Source organism: Serinus canaria, chromosome 3 (genome assembly GCF_022539315.1).
Source record: "Serinus canaria isolate serCan28SL12 chromosome 3, serCan2020, whole genome shotgun sequence".
NCBI lineage: Eukaryota > Metazoa > Chordata > Aves > Passeriformes > Fringillidae > Serinus > Serinus canaria.
In genome coordinates, this window is record NC_066316.1 from 64,362,840 (window position 1) to 64,387,077 (window position 24,238).

Sequence of the window (24,238 nt, forward strand, 5' to 3'; positions counted from 1 at the left end):
TGTCTGTGGACCTATTCAGCCCTTGAGCGTGCACATCTCTACCACACTGCCGCAAAAGGCAGGGCAAGAGAGGTCCAAGTTCATCCCTGTGTGTGACAAAGAGGAACTAAAGGTCAGTGTTGCCCTTAATAAAGACCATGAACACCTGTCCAGATAAAATCAGCATTAAACAGCAGCAGTCAGATGCTTTTCATCTGCAGCTCTGGGAGTATTTCACAGAGGTAAGCGCTGCAATTCTGAGCACAGAGCTCTGAGCAATAAAGCCTTTTCACAGACATATTTCTAATAGATCTTTGTTAAAGTCACTTCTCTCCGCATGGCGTCAGTTTAAGATTTACATGCAAAGTACAAGAAGGAGGGGAGGCGGCTGCCTGTTGTTGTTACCAACCCAGGGCTGAGTGCCTCTGCACTTTGCAGTGCGTGGTTTGAGCTGCAGCCCTGCAGCTCTCCTGTTACCACCACGATTTCCTGTTCCACTCATTTGAAAAGACAATGTTCCTGAGGAAGTTATGAAGACGGCAAGTAAGTTGCTGCCCTAATTTCTGTGTGTTTGGTTAAGAGTGCTTTCTTATTTATGCCAGTTAGAGCTTTTTTATGGTGCTTCTCAAACATTTGGAGGGATGAGAAACTTGTGCTTCCAGAGAACATATGGGCAAAACTGTGTATTCTGCAGTCCCCTCAGCAAGTTGCTCAGAAACAGCTGCAGAAGATTCAAGGCAGCTCTTTTCTCACTGGTGCTGAAACTGTGAGAGAAGTGACTTAAATATTGAGTTGCAAGACGCTGCTGCAGCTGTGATGTCAGGTAAGAAAATGTAACTATTGGTAAATCTGCTGTATGACTGTAAATGTTTCTTAAAGGCAGTAACTGGAAAAAGCAATTTCACATGTTTAAGCCAGCACTGTTTTTTTTAAAGTGCTTAATTATTTACACCTTCGGATGGACTCTCCCAGCAGTTGAGAAGCGTGTGCTAGAGAGCTCCCTCGCAGCTCACAAAACAGGGCTCTCACTAGGAAGGATGTCTGCACCTTTTTGCTGACAGCCATGGCTTCCTGCCTTTGTTTGGGGAGATGATGCAGTGGAGGGAAGCAGCAACTTCGCTGTCTGCCTGTGGAGCAGATAACCTGCACAACTTGCAGCGGGGATCAGGGGGCTGCTTTGGCTTTGCCTGCCCTCTCTGTCACGACAGCAGCTGCTTTGCTGGGTACAGCTCCCAAGTGTACAGAGGGCTAGACACAGCTCTCGAGCACGGGGATTATCCAGAGAGAATATTAGGTGCTATCCTTTTTTTTCTGGGCACACAGGAAATGTTGTGGGGAAAGCTGAGTTGCTAGGCAGTTGTTTTGCTGGTAATGCGGGAAGGAAGCCAGCACAGAGTGAGCCACAGAGGGGCCGTTCTTCTCAGGCCGCCGAGGAGCCTCAGTGGGTTCTTTGCACTCCCAGTTTTCCTCAGTCTCTCAGTGCCTGGAAGCCCTGGATGCCACTGATAAATCAATTGTGGCACTCTTCTTTCCACTCACCCAGAAAGTTTTAATTTCTTTAACATGTGTCTGATCAGATTTTAAGTTTCAGTTTGCTCAAGCAAAGCTTCTGTTGTTACTTCTAGAAAAAGTGAGAATTAGAAAAGGAAAGAAAGCCATTAACTTGAAAAGTGGCAAAAAAAAAAAAAAAAAAAAGAATAAAAATTATAAAAATTATTATTATTAGTGTGGGAAACGAATAATAAAGAAAATAAATTCTTTAGCTGTATGCTCATCAGCGATACTTCAGGTTTTGTTGCATTATCACTTTAAGGATTCATTCTGCCTAAGGTTAAGTAAAGTAAAATACTCCCCTAAACACACTAGTTTAAATCATGAAGTGGCATGTGAAGGCCCGAGATAATCCCTGTAGTTTATGTGAAGAAGTGCAAAATGCAGAGACTTATAATGGTGAGACTTACTAGACTTAGTGCTAGGCACTAATCTCCATTTCTGAGACCAAGTAGAGAGAAATGCGGAGCCCTTGGGCATCACACTCTATTTCAGTGAGCTGTGAGAGTTAGGTATGTCAGCTGCAGAATTAGGAACACAATGCCAGACAGTGGGAAGCCAGGAAGCTGCTCTTCAGGAGAGTCACAGACACGATATGGACACTCTGATGTGAAGAAGAGAGAAGGTGTTTTTCAATGCCACTATTGATCTTGTCTCCCCTGTCTCCTGTGAGTCTCTAAAAGGCTTTGTGTAAGAGAAACTACCCTTAGGATTGGTGCTCATGGGCATCACCACTGACAGTGCCAGCAGGGGCTCATGGTCAGACAAGCGTGGAGAGCAGGATCTTGCACTCTGAGTCACCTTCCTGCTGCCTGGTGGCAAATTTTATTTTAAAGGATTATTGCAGCTTAGCATTGGTGGTGCCAGCCCAAATCTCGGTCCGTGCCAAGCCTGGCAGTGGTGTGAATGGTTTGCCATGAATGCTCAGGAGGAGGATGAGTTTCATGCAAAAGGGAGCTCTCATTCCTGCTGCCTTTAATGCACAAGATCTTTGGCAGCCTGAGAAACCAGAAGCTGGGTGTCATCTTTCATCATTACTATATGCAACTTCCTTCATTTGCTTTGATGTGCTGCAGTCAATATTTCCTAAGAAGTGGCTAAGATCATTATGCCATCTTTTCAGCTCATGTTTGTTAGTTTCAATTTTTGCTGGCATAGTAGCTGAATATAAAACCTTATTTTCTTCACACAAGAATTCAATTTCTTTCTTACTTCATAAATAAGTCAATGTAGGGAATTGTATTACAAAAGCCCTACTAAATAATAAATAATGCAATTGGTCTGCCACATGATTCTGTGTTTGTCTCTTTGCCCAGTGCTCCTCTAATTCACAAAATGGGTTTTGTATCACAGTGCATGTAAGTTTAGATTCTTTGCTGTACCTTTCATAAAACTCATGTCTGCTCTGAACTAGATGCTTCTCCTAAGATTTTATACAGAGCAAAAAATCTTTATTTATTTTACAAAGTCTCTCTGAAGTTTTAGTTATGTGATGTGGTTGTTTTTTTGGTTTTTTTTTCTTTTCTCATGAGATAATGAAGTTTGGAGTTGGTAAGCCCCCTGACTTTGTCACGTACAGATTCTGCTTTGAAAGAACTTGTGAAGGTGCTAGAGGAGCTCAGAGTTTAGCTGTTCTGTGTCTGTTGTGTGCCTCATCTGTATGAAATCCATCCATATTATCTGGGTGCTTCAGGAGACTGTGCTGCAAAGGGTCTAGAAAGCAGTCTGAAAGAAATGTTTGCTTGCTGTTGGATCTATCTTGGTGCTGAGAGCTTGCAGGGGTAACTGCAGCCAAAACCAAAACCCAGTACGTGAATGATTCACTTCAAAACTTCTACTACCTCATCTACGTGTGCATTATTATGCTCAAACTAAATAGAAAATTGACCTGAGAAATCCATCTGGTATTGACAGTATCATGAGCGATTCTTCCCTGAAACTCACTCGACTCTTGTTTATCTCAGTGAGCAAGGTTCCAGCTGATCTCCTGGGGCTTCATGGCAGCACAAGCAGTGAGGGGAAATCAAGGCATTAGTAGAACATGCCAGAGATACCTATGACACAACTGGACTGGGAGAAGATAGTGAACCAAAAGCTTTTGGCACAAGGCCAGAAGAAAATGCAGAGGAATATCTGGAGGTCTTTAAAAAGTTCTGTCTTGAATATGCCATGAAAGAGATTAAGGTCCCTTGATAGTAGAAGATATCCGAGCCTGTGAAAAGGCAGAGGTGGGAGCACAGTGAAGGGGTGTGCACACTTTGAGTGGGAAAACCTCCAAAACTTTGCAAAAAATGCAAGCAAGCAGATAAAGTGTAAATAAACCGTTTTTTGAGGAACTTTGAAATTGCAGAATTGTCTTCAGATTTTTCAAGGTGAGAGATGTAGTAAGTACATCCCAGAGTAGTAGGGACTAATAAGGAAGGATTACAAGGCAGACCCCAGAACGCCAATGCTGAACATCTGATGATTCAGGAAACTACACTCTAAAGACAAGATAATATTCAAAATATAGAAGTCTGCAAGCAGAATGATGAGGAGGAGGATTGCATTGTAGCAGGGAAAGTTAAGAGTGCCATCCAGAAATCAGTGAAAACAAAAGATCCGAAGAGTGAATGCCTCTGAGCAAAATGATCCAGGGGAAGAGGAGCTGGTCTGTTCAGGAAGGTACCTGGGCTATATAATACACAGAAAGATAGGGGAAAAAAGAATGAGAAAAGTCATAAAAGAATGAGAAAAGTCAATTCTACTGTTAGTGCCTAAGAAAAGTGAACTGCTAAGCTGCACAAATCACCAGAGATGGCTGATCAGGGAAATTAGATCCTTTTCAAACAGCTGTGATCTGTCAGATCACACTTAGCTGTCAGTAAAGCACTTTGTGCTTCACAAAGCACTGCTGGAATCAGCAGAGGCAGGTAAGCTTGGCTCCCAAAAACTTCTCAGGTGCAGTAAAATCAGTAACCTTGACAAAAACCACAAGCAATTGGTTCATGGTGGTACCCAGCACTAGATAGGATGTCTGTTATCTCTCAGCACCTTCCCAGCCTTCTTGGAGGACCTCATTAATGGAGCTAAAATGGCAGAAAGGTCACAATAGGAAGATTTGTTTTGTGAACACAGAGAATAAAGATTTGAAGAGTAAAGACAACAGTTTCTGCAGACTGGTGAGTTGAAGTGCTGATCAGTATGTAGAAACCTGGCAAAAGCAGTGGCAATGGAGAAATGAGAATCACATGGATAGTAACAAGGCAGTGCTGTGGCTGTGGTGGATCACCTTTTGTGCAAAGTGCTTGATCACTGGGGATAGAAATTGTTTAAGGAAACCATGAGGGATTGTACAGAGGAGGTGTTCTGGGCTTTTGTAAGGCCTCCACAGAGGGAGAGATTACCTACTTTCAACCTGTGGTTTACAAGCCCCTGGGAATGCATGGATTAATGGCACTGGAACAGGGAAGTGGTCACAGCACCAGCCTGACAGAATTAAAGAAACATTTGGACAACACTCTCAGGGACATGGTGTGACTCTTGGGGTGTCTTGTGCAGGGCCAGGAGCTGGATTTGATGATTTGATGGGTCATTTCCAGTTCAGCTTATTCTGTGGTTCTATGATTCCACGCAGCACCTGTAAAAAAGCAAGTTTCACTGTCAGTGAACTTAGCATTTGTGAATGGTCTTGAGAAAGCAGAGAAGGGGATTAACAAAAAAAGAATAGGAGAAGTGGAGTGTGTTGCAATTTAGCTCCACCTATAAATGACTGGAGCAGATCTGTTAGATCTTGCAACTCTCCCTAGACCCTGTAACAAAAGTTGCTCTAATCATACATACCTAGTGTTTACCTTCAATCAAAAATGTTGCTACCACAGCTTTTAAAGAGCTCTTTTAATTTTCCAATGTGTATCATCAGTACCCAAATTGGGGCTGTACTAAACAATGCTTTCATCATCCTCCAAGTCATTTCAGACACTGGTCTTGCCTCCATCTCCTTCTCAACAGCCTGCAGGAAGGCAGAGGATCTTATCCAAAGACTGTGGCATCTATTGCTGACTCTGATGGAAATCCAATAGCAGTATCTTTAAAATACTGCTGACTTGTGTGGCAGGATAGCATTTGTTAAAATACTCCTCTGCCTTATTTAATTAACTTGTATCACTTAGTGTCATCATAGTTTTAATTCTGCCATCTGCTGCCCTTAGATTTATGGGCAACAGTATGGTGTCCCTTCTGAAAGAATTCCTTGGAATAGTTTGTGCAGTGATGTCTTGTGAGGAACAAGGACACAGGGCACTGAAATCTTGTTAGTCTCACATAAGCTGAAGTGTCTTCTGAGAGCTTCTTAAAAGCAATAAAATGTCCATAAAGCAGATTGGTAGGAGGAGCACACACTGGGTGAAATGCATGGGGGAGAAGAGATTGCACAACAAAAACCTCAGTGAAGTGCTGAGAATTAAGTGGAAGTAGCTACCCTCCTTTGAAGCTTCTCACTTTTATAACTCCCCCTTCAAGCAGAGGTGTAGTTTTGCCCACTTTGTCCATCACTATCTGCATCCAGAGCTGCTTGCTGGTGCTCTGTGCCATAGCATCCCTTTCAAATGCTGATGATGCATTTCTGTTCTCATTTCCTCCTCTGCACACACATCTGTCACACACAAACACCCTGCAGCTCTATTCTGGGGAATCCTCCAAGATAAAAATAACAGGAGCTACCCTGGGGAAGGAATGAAGTAAAACGGCTCCAAGGATTGGAGCCTAAAGTTCCAAACAACAATAAGGATTTAAAAAGTGATGCTAAGGGAAGTAAAGACACTTTAGAAAATGAGAAACTCAGCCTTCATTTCTGACTGTGGTTTTCAAAGCAATAATGGTTTCCTTCCCTAACTCTTCCCAGCACATTAGCATGTATTTCCCCCAAAATAGCAAATTATGGTGACTAGAGAACAGAGAGAGAGCCAAAGGATTTACTAATATATATTCTATGCATACCAGTGGTGATTATGTCATAGAGAAAAAATGCCTGGGTTTTTTTTTTCCCAGTTTTTATAGCAATAACCAACAGAGGTCAGGGCATTTCCTAAAGATTTAGTGACTGTTTGGAGTTAATATCCTTCACCTTACTTATGGACCACCATTTGCTCCCATCCAGCATTTTATCTGCTGGAAGCACTCTGCACAGCAGTCGCCATTTCCTATGGAATAGCAGCACAAATCAATAAAAATGGTGCTTGGGCAGCTACCCTGCACGTAAATGCACGTCATGTGCAAGAAAAAAGGCAGGAAACAAAAGCCTCCTGGACACAAGACTGGCCTGATTTTTGTGGAACACAACCCTGTCCTTCTGCTGGACATTTAGAAAAACATGTTGACCTTTTCTGACCCCCTTTTACACAGCAGCCTCTTCACTCAGCATTTCAAATAACAGAATTTAGGTTTTTTGTAATTTAAATAACAGAGCAGTTTAAAAGGTTAAGCACAAAAACTCTTGTAAAAGAACTCTGTTTTCTGGCCAAGATGTGTCTTTACTCCTGCAGAGGTTTTGCTGCTGTAAAAGTGTGTCTTTCCATCTTATGTAAAATGCCTGGCACTTTTCAAAATGATGCTGTCCACACTCATTAATTCAGTTTTGCAAAGCTCCTGGGGCAGAGCTGGAGGGGAGCAGAGAGAGCATCAGTTCAGAGGTCCCATAGCAAGAAAAGCTTGTCTGAGCAAACACCCAAGCAAGGCAGATGGTGAGAAGGTGACATCCAAGCAGAGTGATGAGGAAGCTGCACAGAGAATGTGATTACCCACAGAGGAGCAAGGAATGGGAGAAAAACCAGCCAGGCTCATGAGAAACTGAGCAGAAAAAAATGAAAGGGTTAGGCTCAAAAACCCCCATAAAATATGTGCCCAAATGATAGAACTTCTGGTATGTGCCTGAATATTTTGAGCAGTTATTTCTTACAGTTTTGAATAAATATTTCTAAAATACAATAGTATGATTTTGCTATTATTATCTTATTATTTAAAAGGCTTTTGTTTAGTTCTTCTGGCCAAAATCCAAATAAGATTAGTCATGTGTATTTAAATCCTTTGTTTTGGAAATTATCTTACACATGTGAGAGAAACACATCTCTGGTGAGCAGTATTGGTGGAGATGGTGAGGAAGAGAAGCCCTGTGTTGGTATTCCTGCTGGCACTACTCCACAGGCCCCAGCCAGGAGACTGAGATTATACAGACACGGGGTGTCAGAAAGAGTCTGCTTTGGAGAGGGGCTTTTATTCTCTTTCATTCCCTGCTTTTAAGCCTGGGAAGCAGAGCAGATGCCATAAGAGCCACACTGCCTGCATCAGGACTCATGGCCTGGCACTGGATCTGGAGAGGCACACATGCCAGGCTGGAGGCCAAGTGATGTGTGACACCTCCATGGGGCTCTGTGGCTCAGTGTGGGACACCCACCTCACCCTTCTCCCACAGGGCCAGGAACCAGTGAGATCCCCTGGCTGTGGCTTGGGGAGACGGAAAAAATGCATGGTATGAGTTAGAATATGGCAGAAAATAGAATTCTGAAAACTTCAGGCAGCATGCTCCAGCATGGCAATGTATTCTGGGACTGGCTGGATGCTCTATCTGTGTGTCCAGCCAGCACAAGTGTCCACTCAGACTCTCCTTGGGTTTAACTGATCATTTCCTGGAATTTTACATCAGTTATATCAGGAGGGAAAAACTTTTGACAAGCATTAAATCAAAGATAATTAAGCCCTTTTAACTGGAAATTCTTTTATTTGTTTAGCTGTGATGATGATAGGGCAGTTCAGTGGAAAGTCAGGAGGCATTCAGGAAACAGGCTGCTCTGCTGGGCCAGGCTGGGGCCATCACTGGGCTGCAGCTAGCCCTGAGGAAGCAGGGAAGTGAGTGACCAAACCAGGGAACAGGGACAAGCTGGGCTGTGGGGCAGGACACTGAGCTTTGGGGCAGGGGAGAGCAGAGGGAGAAGCTGGGTGGGAGAAGAACTGAGTGCTGGTGCTTGTGTGGATTACTGGAGTACAAGTCCCTCCTCCTCTGTTCCCACCTGTTAGTGCTTCTGGTTTTATATTTGCCTTGGCACAGGAGGAAACATGAGGTTCACCAACTCAAATGGTTTCTAATTTAGGTTGCATATTAATACATGGAACAAATAAGCGGATACTTAGCCAGGAGGTGAATGTTTAGTTCATTAGCTACTTTGAACTATATTTTTATGGGTGTTCTCAGTATCCAATATATATTACAGTAAAGTTACTGTTTACTCTGTTTTAGTCTGCTTTTCCAATGACTGTGCAAAAGCCTTGTGCAGATGAGTTTGTGGGCTGCAAATTCACACTCTGGCTGTTGCACACTGAGTTACTCATTGCAGACAGACCCCAACTTAAAGCAGCAGCACTCCTTTGCATAGATTAAGTTAATTTGCTTGAGCTTGTGGTTCTGCTATGATCAGGCATCAGCTGCAGTGGGTAGCCTTATGTGGTTTCAAAATAGAAACAGAAAAAAAAAAAAAACTAGTTGAAACTGAATCCATTTCCATTGATGGTCTTGGCAATGTTAGGTTTATGGTTGTAGCTGATGATCTTAAAGGTCTTTTGTGACCTAAATGATTCTGTGGTTTTGAATTGGTTGTGTAGGTGTCCTGTCAGGTGAGCTTTGGCAGCCCATAGTGGAGACACACAAAGCCCAAGTTCCAAGTCTTTCTTAGCTCACATTCAGAACACCTGTCACACGTGAGATACAAATCTTCCACCAATGTTCAAGCAGCATTTTGTGTTTTGGCTGGAGCAATCTGACATTTATATTTCCTAAGCCCTTCTTGCTTCTTGTGTGTCAGGGAACTTTTGGCTCACATTGACTTGAAGAAGTAACTGTGAAGCTGAGATGGGAGGCATCTTTCTTCAGCTTGTTCTCTGTTTGGCCCAAGCTCCAGGATTTGGAGGACTTGCAGAGCTAGAGAGCAAAAACTTCTGTGGAGACAACCAGTCCCTCCTTTCTCATACTTTTGGAGAGCCATTGCTTGGAGACAGTGCTCAGGGGGAGGGTTTTAGTGGAATAAGCAAGCACCCAAAGCAGTTCCCTGTATTGAACATAAAGGAAAATAAAGGTTAACTTGTTGGAATTAATCACAGTTATAAAGGCTGAGATAATTAACTCTGTGTTTAATTAAGATATCATATCTGTGAAAAGGAAGGTTTCATGTGTTAATAGTTTCCTGCAGTGCATAAATGCTGAGACCAAATAAAATAGCATGGTAAAAGTAAAGGCTGAGGTGAAGGGGTAAAAACACACAGTATGTAATGCACATGGGCTTGTGCTAGCAGGAATTTATTTTGCCATGGAAAATGATTGAAAAGTCTTGGGATGATGCTGTGTAGGGCTGGAGTGGGACTCAATGATCTTTGAGGATCCCTTCCAATGCAGCTTATTCTGTGATTCTGATGAGTCCAACTTAATCAGTGGCATGAATGGAAGTGCAACACAGGGAGTAATTCCTTTTCCATGTAGCCAAAAGGACTTCCCAAGGTCAAAATATCTTCCATGCAGATTGAAAAATTGCTACCAATAACTGGCCAGAAGAAAAATAGGAGAGTCAGAGAATGCAGTATGTATTTACCTGTATGAATTAATGATCTTTCTGGTCTCCACTCCCTATATTCATGTTGCAAACCTTGTGCTGTGCAACCTCTGCTTGAACGCACCAGCCCAGCACAATTACACTGATACTGCAGAACTCCACATCAGAACTGCTCCGGCTGTGAATGAGGTGTGCAAGTGTAGTGCCAAAAACAAGCCAGGTTTCAGGGCCTGTTGATCCTGTTAGGAATGTTTGGTGGGTCTAACATGAGCTAGTAAAGCTATGAGATGGATCCAGTGCTCCATGACAGAGGCTATGGAGAGTGCTTTCCAGAGGGAAAACATTTGGGATAGTGCAAAGCAATAAAATTCCAGAGGTAGTATTGAGTATTGTCTCAGGTAGATCTCAGGGGCTTGATCTTGGTTTAGGGTTTGGGGTTTGTCTTACTTCATGCCTACTTTTTTTACTACAAGGAGAAAGATACTGCCCTGGACTGGACTGTTATTTCACAGTCCCCAGGTCAGCATATTGAGATTCTGGAGTTCCTTGAGAAGTGCTAGAAGCTGTATTCTTTGGGACATTTGAGAGGATGCTGAAGACAATAATGCTAAACTTTAAAAAATTTTTATATTTTTCAGGGGATTAACTATGTCACCAGGTAGGTTGCTTCTAGGTGTACCTTTTGTGTTTCTTTGAGCCAGAGAATAGGATCATAAGTGAAAATAATGTTGTACAGCTTTCAAAAAAAGGTAGTATTTTTTTTTCTAGTTCCAGCAGTACTAAAGAAGATTGAAGGAGAAATGGTAATTGTTGCCATCATTGTTTTTTAACTGAAGTCATAGAGTATCTAGCAAGATGCTTATGTAACACTGTCTAAAATGTCTTTGAAGCTTAAAGTGACTTTGAAGCTTAATCAGTGGAAGTACAGGACAATTTCAGAATTTCATTATAAATCTAGTTAAAATGCAGTGAAGTCAGCAGAGTTACTTGGGATTTACAGTAGAGTAAGTGTGTGCAGAATATGGCTCCATGATTTTAAATGCTTTATTCCCACTGTGCAGATATTATACACTTGTCAGCAACTTGCACAGAATAATTTTAAAGAAGAGACTCAGCTTGCAAACCCATAATATACTAGCTATAGGACAAAAAAGTGAAAACTTTAACATTGTTTAATACACAAAAATGTTTTCTAGTGTTCCTACAACAGTGTAAAAACTAGTGAATGTTCCATGTAGGGATTCCAGTAAATACTTTTGCATGTAGGACATTTTAGAAGAGGACATAAGAGCACACACCTGTTCTCTTTATAGTTGTGGTTATCTTCTTGATCCATTATGTATTTTTGTGATCTCTAGAGAAAGACATAAATCCTTTGGAGGAGGAGCAGCTCTCCACAGGAGCCTGGTTTAACTTCCTTTTGAGCTAGTTTAGATCTCTGGGTTTGCTGGCTTGGAGGTTTTTGGTAATCAGATAACAAAGCACTTTCACCACCTCAGATCCTACAGAAGAAATGGCAGGGCCCTTTGCTCACGACATAAATGTGCCATCGATCATGCTGGGCAAGCAAAGGCAGCAGGAGGAGACAACTTTCAGCACAAGTGGTCTGTTCCTTTTCTGGAGCAGCTGAAAATTAAATTTCATTTTCAATTTGAGAAGTAAAACAAATCCTGCACTTCTGTACAACTGCTTATGAAGAACGCAGTATAAGGTGAGAATTGAACAAAGAATAAAAATCATAGAATCACAGAAATCACATTTGGCTTCACAACACTTGTATGCAGATCTGTGTCAAAGCTTTCACAAGAGTCTCAGAATTTAGATCCTAAGCCTGTTTTTTTTCAGTACTAAGAGGAATGATATAAAATATAGAAGAGGGGAAAGCAGCCAGAAAGCTACTGGTGCAATAGACATGTAGGCCATGTAAAACAACATTTCTTTCTTGGGATTCCTGCATGCCTTTCTCTAGATTTGACCTATAGAGTCCTACCACAGCTGAGAAAACTGCAGCTCCTGCCTGTCTGCACTTCCTTTACTGTACGCTGATTTATGTACAAAAAATGCTCCAAACCTGACTCTGGAAATAAAAAATAAAATGACAGGAAGGTTTTGTTCAGTGCTCTTGTTTTCAGAGATGCTTTAGGCTGTGCAAATTTCAAAGGGGTGGTTTTTCCTGTTTATTTTCTAATGATGAACTTTACAGTGTGCAAATATGGGAGGTGCAAATATATGAGGTCATTTTTCCTGCAGAAGCATCATGGAACAGGCAGATAAAAGAGTACAGGAGTATTTAGGAGTGTTATTTAAAGGTAAAGAGTTGAACAACACAAGGGACTGTTAAACTCATTGCCAAACACAACAGCTTTTGTGAGCGCTCTAGAAAAATAATCATAGAAGTATTTTTGTGAAATCTCTTTTGTTTGTATGTTTTGCTGTCTCACTACAAATAAAAAAAAATTCTCCTGGGAGAATTTAGTGTGACAATCACTTTTTGAGACAGACAAGTATGGAAGACAAGGTGCAGCTGTGCACTCTAAGGAGGAAAAAACACTGTTCCCAGGAGTTTCCTGGCCCAGGAGCAGTATGACTCCCATGAAATAGCCCACTGCTCCAAGGGCAAAGCTTGTCCCTCTTTTGGCTGGACCCCTTTCTATGCCACAGTGGCTCTGCCAGGCAGCAGGAGCAGTGCTGGGGTGCTCTCTGGCAGGCCTCTCCAGCAGGAGAACGCTTGCTGCACTGGCATTGAGGTTTTCCACTGCAAGATGTCCATTTTGCTTTTGAGTTCAGCAAAGAAGCAAGTGAGGAGGCAGCCTGGCTCAGAACTGACTTTACTCGTGACATGGCCCTCTGCCTGCTGGCTCAGCCTGCTGCCAGGCCACCCATGCTCCAGTGGGCATCCAGGCAGCACAGGGGCAACTCTTCCCCTGGAAGATAAGTCCAGGAGACAGCTGTGGGGAAGCTTTGGGGCCAGGGACTTTGCCAGGAGCCAGACTCCCCAGGACCCTGTGCACCCCAGGTTATCTCTTAGGACACCCAGGGATCCACCTATCTCAACTGAGAACAATGCTACATCCAAACTGATCCTGATCTCTTTTCTTCAGCAAAGGAAAAAAACAGCATAAAAAAGTGTTATCCCACTGATGCTAAGCATCAATAAGGGCACTAATAATGCAAATCTAGGAATGGGGGGTTGAACATTTATCCCTCTCTTTTCTAAGATTAGTCTAGTCCTCCTACGCATGCAACACTTTCTATCAGTTACTTGATAAGCCATCATTATGAATTACCCAGTGATTTGTTGATTTGGCATGTATGCAGCAATTCCTCTGGTAAAGCAAGCCAAGAGAATTCATTTCTGACAGGAAGTTTCTGAATAACTAGAGATGGAGTGCCACTAGACATGTATTCAGATTATTTCCTTGTGAAATAGGCAGAAATATTTTAAAAAGTCTGTTTTTACTGGGCTTAATACTGTATTTTCAGTGCTGACATGGAAATCAGTATGAATTTCTTTAAAGGTCTGAGACATTTGTTGATGGTGATTCTTTGTTTTAATTACAAGATCATCAATCTACATAAGTAAATGAAATTACTGAAAACAAAACAAAGCACAAGAGCATCAGACACTTGGGTCTTGTCTGCATGTTCTGGTGGCAGGGCTGGGTATGGTGTGAAGAACATGACCAGAGCAGCTGGTTTCTGTCAAATGGCATCACGATGGTATTAAGGAAGGTGCACTGGGCCCTGCTGGCTCTATCATTCATGCTCTGCAGCTCAGCTGATGTAATTTTCTCTGATGGTTCTCTCCCCTCTCTGCAGTGTCCTGGGGAGCTGCATGGCATTGCCCATTCATGCTGCACTTGATGGATGGCAAAGTGAACAGGAGTGCACCATCCAAAAGGGCAGCAGTGCTGCTTTCTCATTAATATTCCCATGTATCCTTTTGGGCAGCTCTAGGGGTAAAAATCACCAAGTCTGGAACTTGTTACCTACCGAGCCTGGAAATTGTTACTCTACAGATGTGGCAATGTTGATGTAAGGCCTTGTGGTACTACAGGCTTTGCAAAATAATGTCATCTGTCCACTGGAAACGAGGCTAAGATGAAACACACATCTCTCTTTATAGACCAGTGACTATGTGTCAAGGACAGCATCTTTTGTTCACTGACCTGTAATGTGATTGGTAAATGCATTTGTCTCATTTAATGTTCCTGTGTGTCCTTTCAGGGTTTTTCTACCATACTTGCACCCATGTAAATACATTTAGTGAAGCAAGCACCTTGATTAGATTTTGGCTTGTGTATATATTTTATCCTAAATTACTTCTTCCAAATAACCACATTTTCTTGCCTGCCCAATATAAAAACTTGACCCACGCTGTTGCTCTGGTGCCAAATTACTTCAGCTTTAACTCTCCACAGAAACATTTGTGTGCAGAATTGGTTTTGTGCATGTTTTAAAACTGCATCGTGCAGTAAACTCACTGTTCAGTAAGTTCTAGAATTTATTTAGCAAAAAAAAAAAGTGTGAAAAAATGTAAATATGAAACAATTATACATCATTTAAGAGCCAAAGCTATACCTCATCATGATTCACCAGAAAAATTTCATCTAACAAAAAGCCTGTATATAATGGTATACTGTAATAATGACATAAAGGAAAGACAGAAACTTTTATTTTTCCTAACATAAATTAAAATAACAACTTCTGAAAGTCAGTTCCTTGATTGCTTCGACTTAAGTTTAGTCTTCTTTAAGAACAGCAAAAATTTTCACTAAATTCCTCCCTCTCCTTCTCTGAGTTCTCGAAACTCTGAAGGAAGCAGGTTTTAGATAAGCTATTGATAATTTTTCCGTAGCCAAATAATTATCTTTTGTTTAGAATCTGTAAACAAATGAAATTGGGTTCCTTTTTAATCTATGTTGCCAGCATGAAATTAAATACAGCTGCTGTAAGTAACATTTATAATGGATGGTACTGCAAAAAGAGCAACTTTGAGTGTCACCTCAACTGACTGGATATATTCCCTATTTTTCAGTATGAATCAAATGAGAAAATGCAGGGCATAAATGCTCAACAGAACTTTTAGACAGCAATTTTCAGTCTAATTGCATGACTAATTATATGCAAAAGATCATTACACAACACATCAGTCAGAAGAGCGTCATCCTCATGGCATTATTGCTAAGGGCAGGGAAATTACAACAACCATCTTGTGCCAAGCAAAAATATCTTTATTTTTATTTGGTCCTGGCTTGAAAGACATACAAAATCTAGATTAGAAATTTTATTACATGCTTGTGTGAGTAACCCAGCTTAGTTTTAAATTGCATAGGCTCTGTGGCTTGTTCTGTGCATCCTCGATCGTCACCTACAAAGCCACTGCAAGGAATAAAGCTGTGGACCCCTGCGCACGCGTCAGATCCAGAGTGAGTGTGTGGCAGGCAGAGCCTGGAGCTGGCTCTGGTCCCCTCGTGGTGCCAGCCTGTGCACACAGCAACCAGGCACACACACAGTGTTTGGGATGTCACCCAGGCTGTGAGCTCCTTTATAAAAGGTTGCAGGGTGGCAATTGTCTTCAGCTGGGAAAGGGTTTGCTGTCTGACAGAGGACACTGATCCAGACAGACAGAAAAGCATACTCAGGTGAAGTTGGTAAGGGATATAAACCTGGTGAAAGGGTAAGTGAATGCAAAGCCTTAGAGCCATACCTGTGCAAGAGCTTGTGTTGTCTCCTGGGAATCCAGTCAGACAGAGACCATGGACACAATTCTCAAGGGAGGTTAAAAAAAAATGGGGAACTTCTGGTTCAGATGACACTATACTTTCCAGCCTTCTGACTGTGTCTTCTTGCTGCAGGCTATAAAGCTGCATCTAAATACAAATTAGTCAGAGCAATTAGATTTTTCCATACAATCTGAAAACAAGCATCCCAGTTTACTTTCTTATATGGAAAACTGCACGTTTCCCAAATAAACCCCAGCTGGGTTGCTGGAACTCTGCTGTCAGGAAGGTTTTCATTGGTGTGCACTGAAAATCTGGATGCTGTCATGCTCAGTGCCCATACTCTATTTTATAGCAGGATTTTTCTTTCTTCAGGCAGAGCTGGGAACACTGACATTCACCCAGCGTGTTTCCTCTGTGCTGAATTCCTCTACGTTGAATGACTAACAAGAGACCAAGGAACACTCTGAAGATATCTTTTCATTGCTAATGCTCAGATTTTCCATTCATTGCCAAGACACAGCATCCATTTCCAGCAGTAAATGTCATGCACACAATAGCTCTGCTGTCGGTGTGAAAACCTAGCTTAACTAAAGGAGGAGGCAGAAAAGATCAGAGTGTATCCTCTGTGTGCAAAACTGTACAGTCCAAAGTACATTTCAAGCTCCCAGTTTTAATTAGATGGATTAGACAGGACTGTGTCCTAAGGCTTCATTATCTGCCTGCATCAAATGTAACCTTCTTGGTTTTTTTAATTTGAATCATCTTTACATGTTGGGGCACTAAAATGGATTATGGTCCTTACTTGGCTAAAATAAGGGAGCATTTGTAGGAAAGTTTGCAGACTGCTGACCTGACTGCATGGTCTTCACCTGGATGAACAGTGTTTGTGGGCATGTTAAGGTCCTTGTTCTTAGCTTGGAGAAGACAGCATCCCAGAGGCTGTGTTTAAGCAAGGAGGAGATACCAGGGCTGGCAACAGAAAATGAGATAGGACAAAGGAAAGCAGAGCCAGCAAAGTCTCAGTGAAAAACAAATGCCAGGGAACACATCTGAGGTCAGTCACTGAACCAGAAGCAAGACCCAAATCAAAATCTGAATCTGCCTTGTAGATTGATCTTCAATGCACAGCCTGTAAATTGATTCCAAAGTGGTATAATTCCTCAGAGCAGAAGTGTTCCATGTGTATGAGACTATTTCCCCAGCTTTATATAGTCAGAGACAGATAAAATCTGATTTGAAAATAATATAGCGTGCAGTGAATAAATTATATGCTCCGGCATTTGGTGGTGTTTGTGAGATATAATTCTATTCCTAGAGCAGTGTAGGCTTAAATAGCCAAATGGTGTTTATAGGAGATGGGCTGCTGCATTCCTTTTCAGTTTGCTAATATGCACTCATCTGCTGAAGCAAACCAGCCCTGCATTGAATAAACACATGGGACTCTCTTAATCTGTGGGATGATGTGAATAAACCATCATGTCTTCACTGGAGATCTATGCATCATATCCTAAATTGTGAAAAAAATCAAACCATTTCAACTGACTGTGCTAATTGGATGCACTTTCAGTCTGTATGCCTCAATTTACTGAGTTGAAACTGGAACTAAAACTAATCTGTGGCTGGAAAATCTTTGTGTTGGACACTATAGAATTCCAGCAAGATGGTTGAGAAGTGCAGTTTGTGAAGGCTTTCGGATCTTTGTTTTAAGTGTGTTTAAACCATAAATGCTATCAAGTGTTTGTTTTACTGCTGTTCAGCACTTTCAGGGTTGCGTTAGGAAATCGGGACATGTTATTTTGACTTGATTACCATGGAAAACTTTATTTTGTACAGTCCTCCAGGCAGAGCACTGAAACATGAGTTCTGTGCTGGTGAATATACTACAGAAGTGGGGCTACCATGCTGTGTAGTGCCCCCACCAAGCAGTAAAGAGTAGGGAAATATAATGTTTTATGACTGAGCTGATGACACTCAGTCACTGGAAAAAAAAATAAAGCTAAGACAATGGAGCAAATGTTTATGATTCTTCTCTTCAATGTAATTTTCACTGCTACAAAGTGATTCTAAACACAAAGCACTTTGGGAAATTGTGATAAAGATTTGCTCTTGGTTTTAGAGTGGTTCTCTTTCTCTACAGTGACCCAAACAATCCCCCAAGACCAATGTCTGAACTTGTGTAGCTAAAACTGCAGTTATTGCAGTTTTAGAAGACATCAAGCTTTATTCAGAATCCTGCTTTCAGTCTCCAAAAATTTAAATTCTGTCTGGAAAGGAAGGTGCTGAGCCAAAGCCCTTGATCCTTTCTTCTCGGATCTTGCTAGGGTAGTAGCTCAGTGTAAAGCTTCACCAGTTCTGCTCAAGCAGCTCCCCCCTACCCTTTTACTGAGAATCATTTTAGCTGAGATTGTTGGTGTGATCAGCTAATTAAGCCAGACAGAGGCAGGCAGAAAGCCAAGGCATGATTTTTCACTTGCAGCATCTAGGTCTTGAGAAGGAAATTGTTAACATGTGGTTGCTATCTTGCCACTTGGAAATGAATAGTTGTGCTTGAACACTGTTTCACTAAGGAGGGGGACTCTAAATGGAATTGCAAGCCTTCCTGATGGGAACAAGGACAGATCACAAACAAGGTAACCAATGTAACTTGATTGTTGATACCAGTGCCCAGAAGGGAATATATCTATTAGATTTTTTCCATGGCTTTCTATTTTATCTTTCTCTCATTTAACAATGATCCAATTCAAGTAAGAGTAAGGACAATGCAAATTAAAGGAAGGAAATAGCTGTCTTTAAGCAATGTCCTTTTGCTTTTGGACTAGCTGGGATTTTTCTTCCTCTTTCTCAGAAATCCCTGTGTATAGACAGTGAGCAGGGTTGGCTGCTTGGTTTGAATTTCTCTTTGTTTATGGTGACAAAAAAGACCTCAGCTTGTAAGCAAAGCACTGAGCAATGATGTGTCCTGAAGGACAGGAACAGCTGGGCCTTCTGGAAGCTCTGCTGGGTTGTGTGGTCTCCAGGCCAATTTTGCTTACAGTATGTGAATTATCTGCATATCCAATTTTATAAATTATTCCAAAGAGGAATTAGTATAATGTTACTCCCCAAGCTTCCCTCCTATCCTCTCCAAGATGAAGCAGATTTACAGGTTTTCAGAGCTTTCTTCTCACCCTTTTTCTGTTTCTCCTTTTCTCCTTTCTTTTTTTCTACTGACTGCCCAGACTTCATGAAAGCAAGCAAGAAAAGACTTATCAAGCTACTTATTTTTCTGCCTAAAACTTTTACATCAAAGAAAATTGGAATAGTTTCTGAACTGAAGAGTTTTTGAAGAGAACATGAAAACTCCAAAACTTGATACTGTCACATTCCTACTACTTCATGGTACATAAATATGTTTCTGTGTAGCATCCAGAACATTACATTTGACTCTTGCTATTTAGTGAGAACTGACAGCGCACTTCATGCTGTTCAAGAGGCAAATGAAAATTCAGACCTCCTACCAGGAGCCTGTTCCTTATTTCTGAAAAACTAACTATCCCTTAATTTTAGTCTGGGAGTTAATGCTATTTCAGAATTTTCTTCTTAATTTCCATCATTCCTCTTCTGCAGATGTGGAAAATCACCTTTTTTTACTATATCTCCCACGGCTCTCTTCATTACCATCTGCTAAAGTTCCAAAATCTGTTATGATTTTGATCTGTTATGAATGAGCTTGCAGCTAATTTTAGCCTCCCTTTTTCTTCTTTTGGAATGAAAAACAAAACCAAACACCACATTCCCCACCCTAGCCCACCCCTCCCCCCCCAAAAAAAAACCCCCAAAGGAACAACCCCAAAAAACAACCCAAACAAAAACCCATTTAATCTGTATAGCTGCTGAACAACTTACCAGCAGTAAGAAAGAACTCCTTTCAGAGAGCCAAGCCAATACTTCTGCTTAGGTCAGCCAAGAGGAATTGTCTTTTCTTGGGTACATCCTCTACCCGTCTCTGCTTTCCAAGGGAAAACAGTTTTCACTAGGCAAGATGATACTCTGCCAGCCAAAAAAACCTGTGCTGTTTGAAAAACTAAAGCTGTCTTTAATAAAAATCTGTCTAATATAACCATTCTTTCTCTATTAGCCATCTGGGTAGTATTAAAGGGTTCAGACAATAGTATTTAATTGTATTAAGAAAACAGTAATTTTCTAAAAAGTGCATTATTTTTAAATTTTATCTGTTCTTTGATACTTTTTCTAACAGCCATGCACAGCATAGAGGTGTCTGAACTGCTCGGATCCTCCCTGTTTATTTTTAAAGGAATTGAAACTGGTTAATAATAGTGACAGCACTGTTAAACAAAATCAATTTTAATCAAAACGTCAGTTCACTGAGCTATGAATAAACAGATCTATGGGTAGTAAGCACATTTAGCACAGTCTAACAGGAAAACATTAAAACTGGAGAGCCCTGGACTCCGTCCCTATCTCCATAGTGGGCTGCTGTGTGCTCAGTTTTCATCATCTTTGAAATGGCTACAGCAGGACTCACTCCCACGAGTTTGGAAGTGATGTCTGAAGCTGTAAGGCAGAATAAGAGTGAAAGATTTTGAGGAGAGGCTCTATACCATGAAGGTCTGAAGGAACAGATATTTTACACCATCTCTTTGAAAGCCTCAAAACACGCCCACACACGGATTGTCATGAATAACTCTGATGATGCACTTGCCAGCTACTCTGCAGATACAAGCAAGCCAGTAAATGAGTTGCCTACTCATTTGCAGTGGTTGGCAGTGCCTGCATCAAAGCTGAAATATGATGAAAGGATTTGTGTCATGCATCCTGAATGGGGGCAGGCCTGCATCACGCTCATTTGCTGTCCAGCAAACGCTACTTCCTGACACTGTGACATGCTCGCAGGAGCAGGTCTCCCTCTTTGCTGTGCCGAGCAGTGAGTCCAGCCAAGTCTGCCACTCTTCTGTTTAATCTGTAACAGTGTGACCAACTGTCAAATCTCAGGAGATTCTATGGAGCTAGCATTGTATTTAAAAATAGAGCTGATAAGAGTGTGGGTGAGGGAAGAGCACATTGAGAAATCTGGCTTTTTGTTCTTCGCAAGAACTCTCTCTTTCTGACAGATTTTGCAAAGAGCTCACCATATGGGGGATGAGGGCTTGGGAAAACCTTTCCCTGAATTCCTTCAGTCCTGTCCTCTGCTGGGGTGATAAACTGTATGATTTAAGTTGCACGGCTAAGTGGATAATTTGTTCTGTGGTCTTAATATGCTTATTCATCCTTCATACAAACATAGGAGTCATTACTGAGGTCTGGTCAGTTAAACAGATAGGACAAAGGGTGATGGCTTTAAACAGACAGAGGGCAGGTTTAGATTAGATATTAGGAAGTGGTGGATGCCTCAGCCCTGGCAGTGTTTGAGGCCAGGCTGGACAGGGGTTTGAGCAACCCAGTCCAGTACAAGGTGGCAGGAGGGCTGGAACAAGGTGATCTCTAAGGTCCTTTCCAATCCAGACCATTCTATGGTTCTACGAAATTACTTTTTTAAGCCTTTACAAGTAGGTATGCAAACCCTGCATGTTTATCAAGCAGAGCTTCCTCACAGACCAGTGGGGAAATATAGGTTGGATATTGGGAAAAAGTTTTTTACAGAAAGGGTGATAAAGTTCTGGAATGGTCTGCTCGGGGAGGTGGTGGAATCACCATTCCTGAATGTGTTTAAAAAGAGATTGGATGTGGCACTCAGTGCCATGGTTTAGTTGAGGTGTTAGGGAATGGGATGGACTCAATGATCTTGAAGGTCTCTTCCAACCTAGTGATTCTGTGAATTTAGTGCCCCAAGGACCTTGAATCCTTGTCCTCTTCAACATGGAACTAGTAACTCTTCTATCTGCCCCTTTTTCTCTGGTAAATCCAACCACAGAACTTGTAAGTCCATGTTGTGCTGCTCTGTAAGGAACCACCTCTGGGCAGGGAGGACCTGCAGTACGCAGCCTGAGCCTTGTGCTGTGGAAATATTTGATGTGTCTGAGTTTCAGGGGCTGTAAAACTCTATATTGCAGTCACTACTTGGGACAGCAAAAAGAATTTCTGTGAGAAATCCTTGCAGCTGGAGATACAGTTGATCAGGACTCTATAAAAACCATCCATTTCAGTGACTGTTCACTTGTACTTTAAATAAATGAGTCTTTAGCAAAGAGTCTTTTACCATATGCTCCACTTTGAGTACCAATATATACTTCATGTAAAAATATATTTGAAAGTCATATGAAAAATTATGCTAAAAAAACCCAGGAAAAACAAGGGACTTGTTAGATAAGGAAACACAATTCACAGCCTCTCAAATTAGATATCTGGATCTGCTTATCCAACTTGGCTCACTTGCCAGCTCCATGGAAGTTAGTGTATTTACTAACTTATCTGCTCTTTTTAAAGAGGGAACTAATCTTGCAACATTTTCTTTTCCTCTCTGCTCATATAAATTTGAACTCCTAACAGATTCTGTTTCACTCATGATGGTGAACCTCAAGAGGGTTTCCTCATGTTTTTGTTCTTTGTATTTTTTACATTTTGCTTACACCTGATGAAAACAAAATATTGATAATTCATCTGTATTTTAGAACTCCTTTGTGCTTCAGAACTGATGCAAATATTTTCAAGGTGAAGTTTTATTCTGAACATTCAATGTGCCTCATAATGGCATTTTCTGGTGATTTTTAATGCTTTTGTGGAGGCCGTTTCAGCAATTAAAGCACGACACGCAAATACTAAATATAGATTCGAGTGGAATGGTTGGTAGCTTTTGTTTTACACAGCTCAGTTTCCTTATCTCTGTGCAAGGGAGGCTGGTTTACTTAAATTGGAATGTATAAGCTCAAAGATATATAGCACTGAGTACATATGGTTACGTTGTAGAGTCTTTAGAGTTTGTAATGTACTTCTAGGGCTTTAGATATTTCAGTTTGCTCTAGAGCTCTGTTAGAGTCAGCTTTCAGAGGTTAGGTGTTCCTGCCTACCAGTAACCTCTGAAAGCAGTAACATAAAAATGCAGCAAATATGTTTTGGAAATACTGATTCAATTTATCATTTTTAAAATTTGCTCCTGATTTCTACCTTAATGTGATGCAACATGCATGGGATTTTTTGTGGTTTCAATCCAAATTTTGAGAGTTTATCCTTGCTACATAATGAAAATACTCCTTGGTGAAAGACAAGGAGTATTTTCGTGTATTTAAAGTACATGATACTTCATGATAGCTGTTTTCTTAATTCTGTCTTAATTTTCCTGTTCTATCTGTTAACTGCAGTGGCTGTGCTAAGTAAAGATCTTGTCATGGCAAGTGCTGGGGCTGTGTTCCAGCAGAGCCAAGGCTCAGTTAACATATTGTCAGTGGTGTCATTGAGCAAGGACTTCCATGAATGAACTGACTTCATGGAGCATTTGCTGCAGTAGTGTGCAGATGTGTATGACTGCCTCTTGCCTTCCTTAATGCATTTTTGTTGCTCTCCATTTTGGCTTCCTGACTGCTTGCCATCTCTTGTTTCATTGTATTTTTTGGTTTTTTTTGTAATTTTCCCATTGGAAGCTTGTGCATAAAGTTGTTTTGGAAGGATGCAGCCAAATCCAGATTTTTAGTTAAGCTATTTATCTTTTTCTATTAATGCTTTTTTGTTTGGGTCTTTCAATATTCTTACCTCGTGAACAGATGGCAATTACTTTTCCTTCAGAAGCCCTGGACATTCTCATGTTCTGGGTTGACCTTCTGATGCTTGGATCAGAAGATAGCAAGACCAAGAACTAAATGGTCAAAGTATAGATATTTGTATCATACTGTCCTGCACTAATGAAAAGTTGTAACTGTGATTCTTCAGTTTCATTTTAATTAATTTAACCAGATATTCTTACTCACAAAATTAGAATGGTACACCAAGGCACTTCATGATGTGCAATTCTCAAACCATGGGATACCTAAATGAGTGGGACTGTCCCCAACAATTCAAGCATCAATACTTAAACTTCTATGCTTCTTTTACTCATATATATTGAAAGTTACATGCTCACTTAGGAGCTTGATTTCTTGTTGTTTTCTAAGGGACCAAAGATCAGGTTACATGTTTACTCCTCCAGATCAATTTGGTCACTCAAGTAATGTGTTAAAAGTAGAATGATCTTACAGCCAAGCCAGAGCCACAAAGTTACTTTTAATAAGCACTCTTGTCTGTGTTAATTTTAAGTCAAAAGCAAAACAGTCTAAGGATACTGTAGTAGATTCATACACATGTCATGTACTAACCCTGAGGTCCCATTAAACAAATCTGATAGGCACTGTGGGTCAGTACAAACCAGTACAGCCCAGTTTGTGCGTTTCAGTCATTTTCTGCCTTCTTGGGAAAAAAAAGGTTAATCTAAAAATGTGTTTT

The 24,238-nt window shown here is 41.2% G+C and overlaps 1 protein-coding gene across 2 annotated transcripts in view; it reads left to right on the forward strand.

Annotated features, from left to right (window-relative positions):
- Positions 1–431: 431 nt before the first annotated feature.
- Positions 432–24,238, forward strand: part of CEP85L (centrosomal protein 85 like) — a 134,878-nt gene continuing 111,071 nt past the window's right edge. The window contains exon 1 of one of the 2 annotated variants that reach the window (XM_050972636.1): positions 432–522. In XM_050972636.1, coding sequence (XP_050828593.1) covers positions 510–522 — 13 coding nt within the window. In that variant the 5' untranslated portion in view covers positions 432–509. The other variant, XM_030235936.2, reaches the window with a different exon arrangement.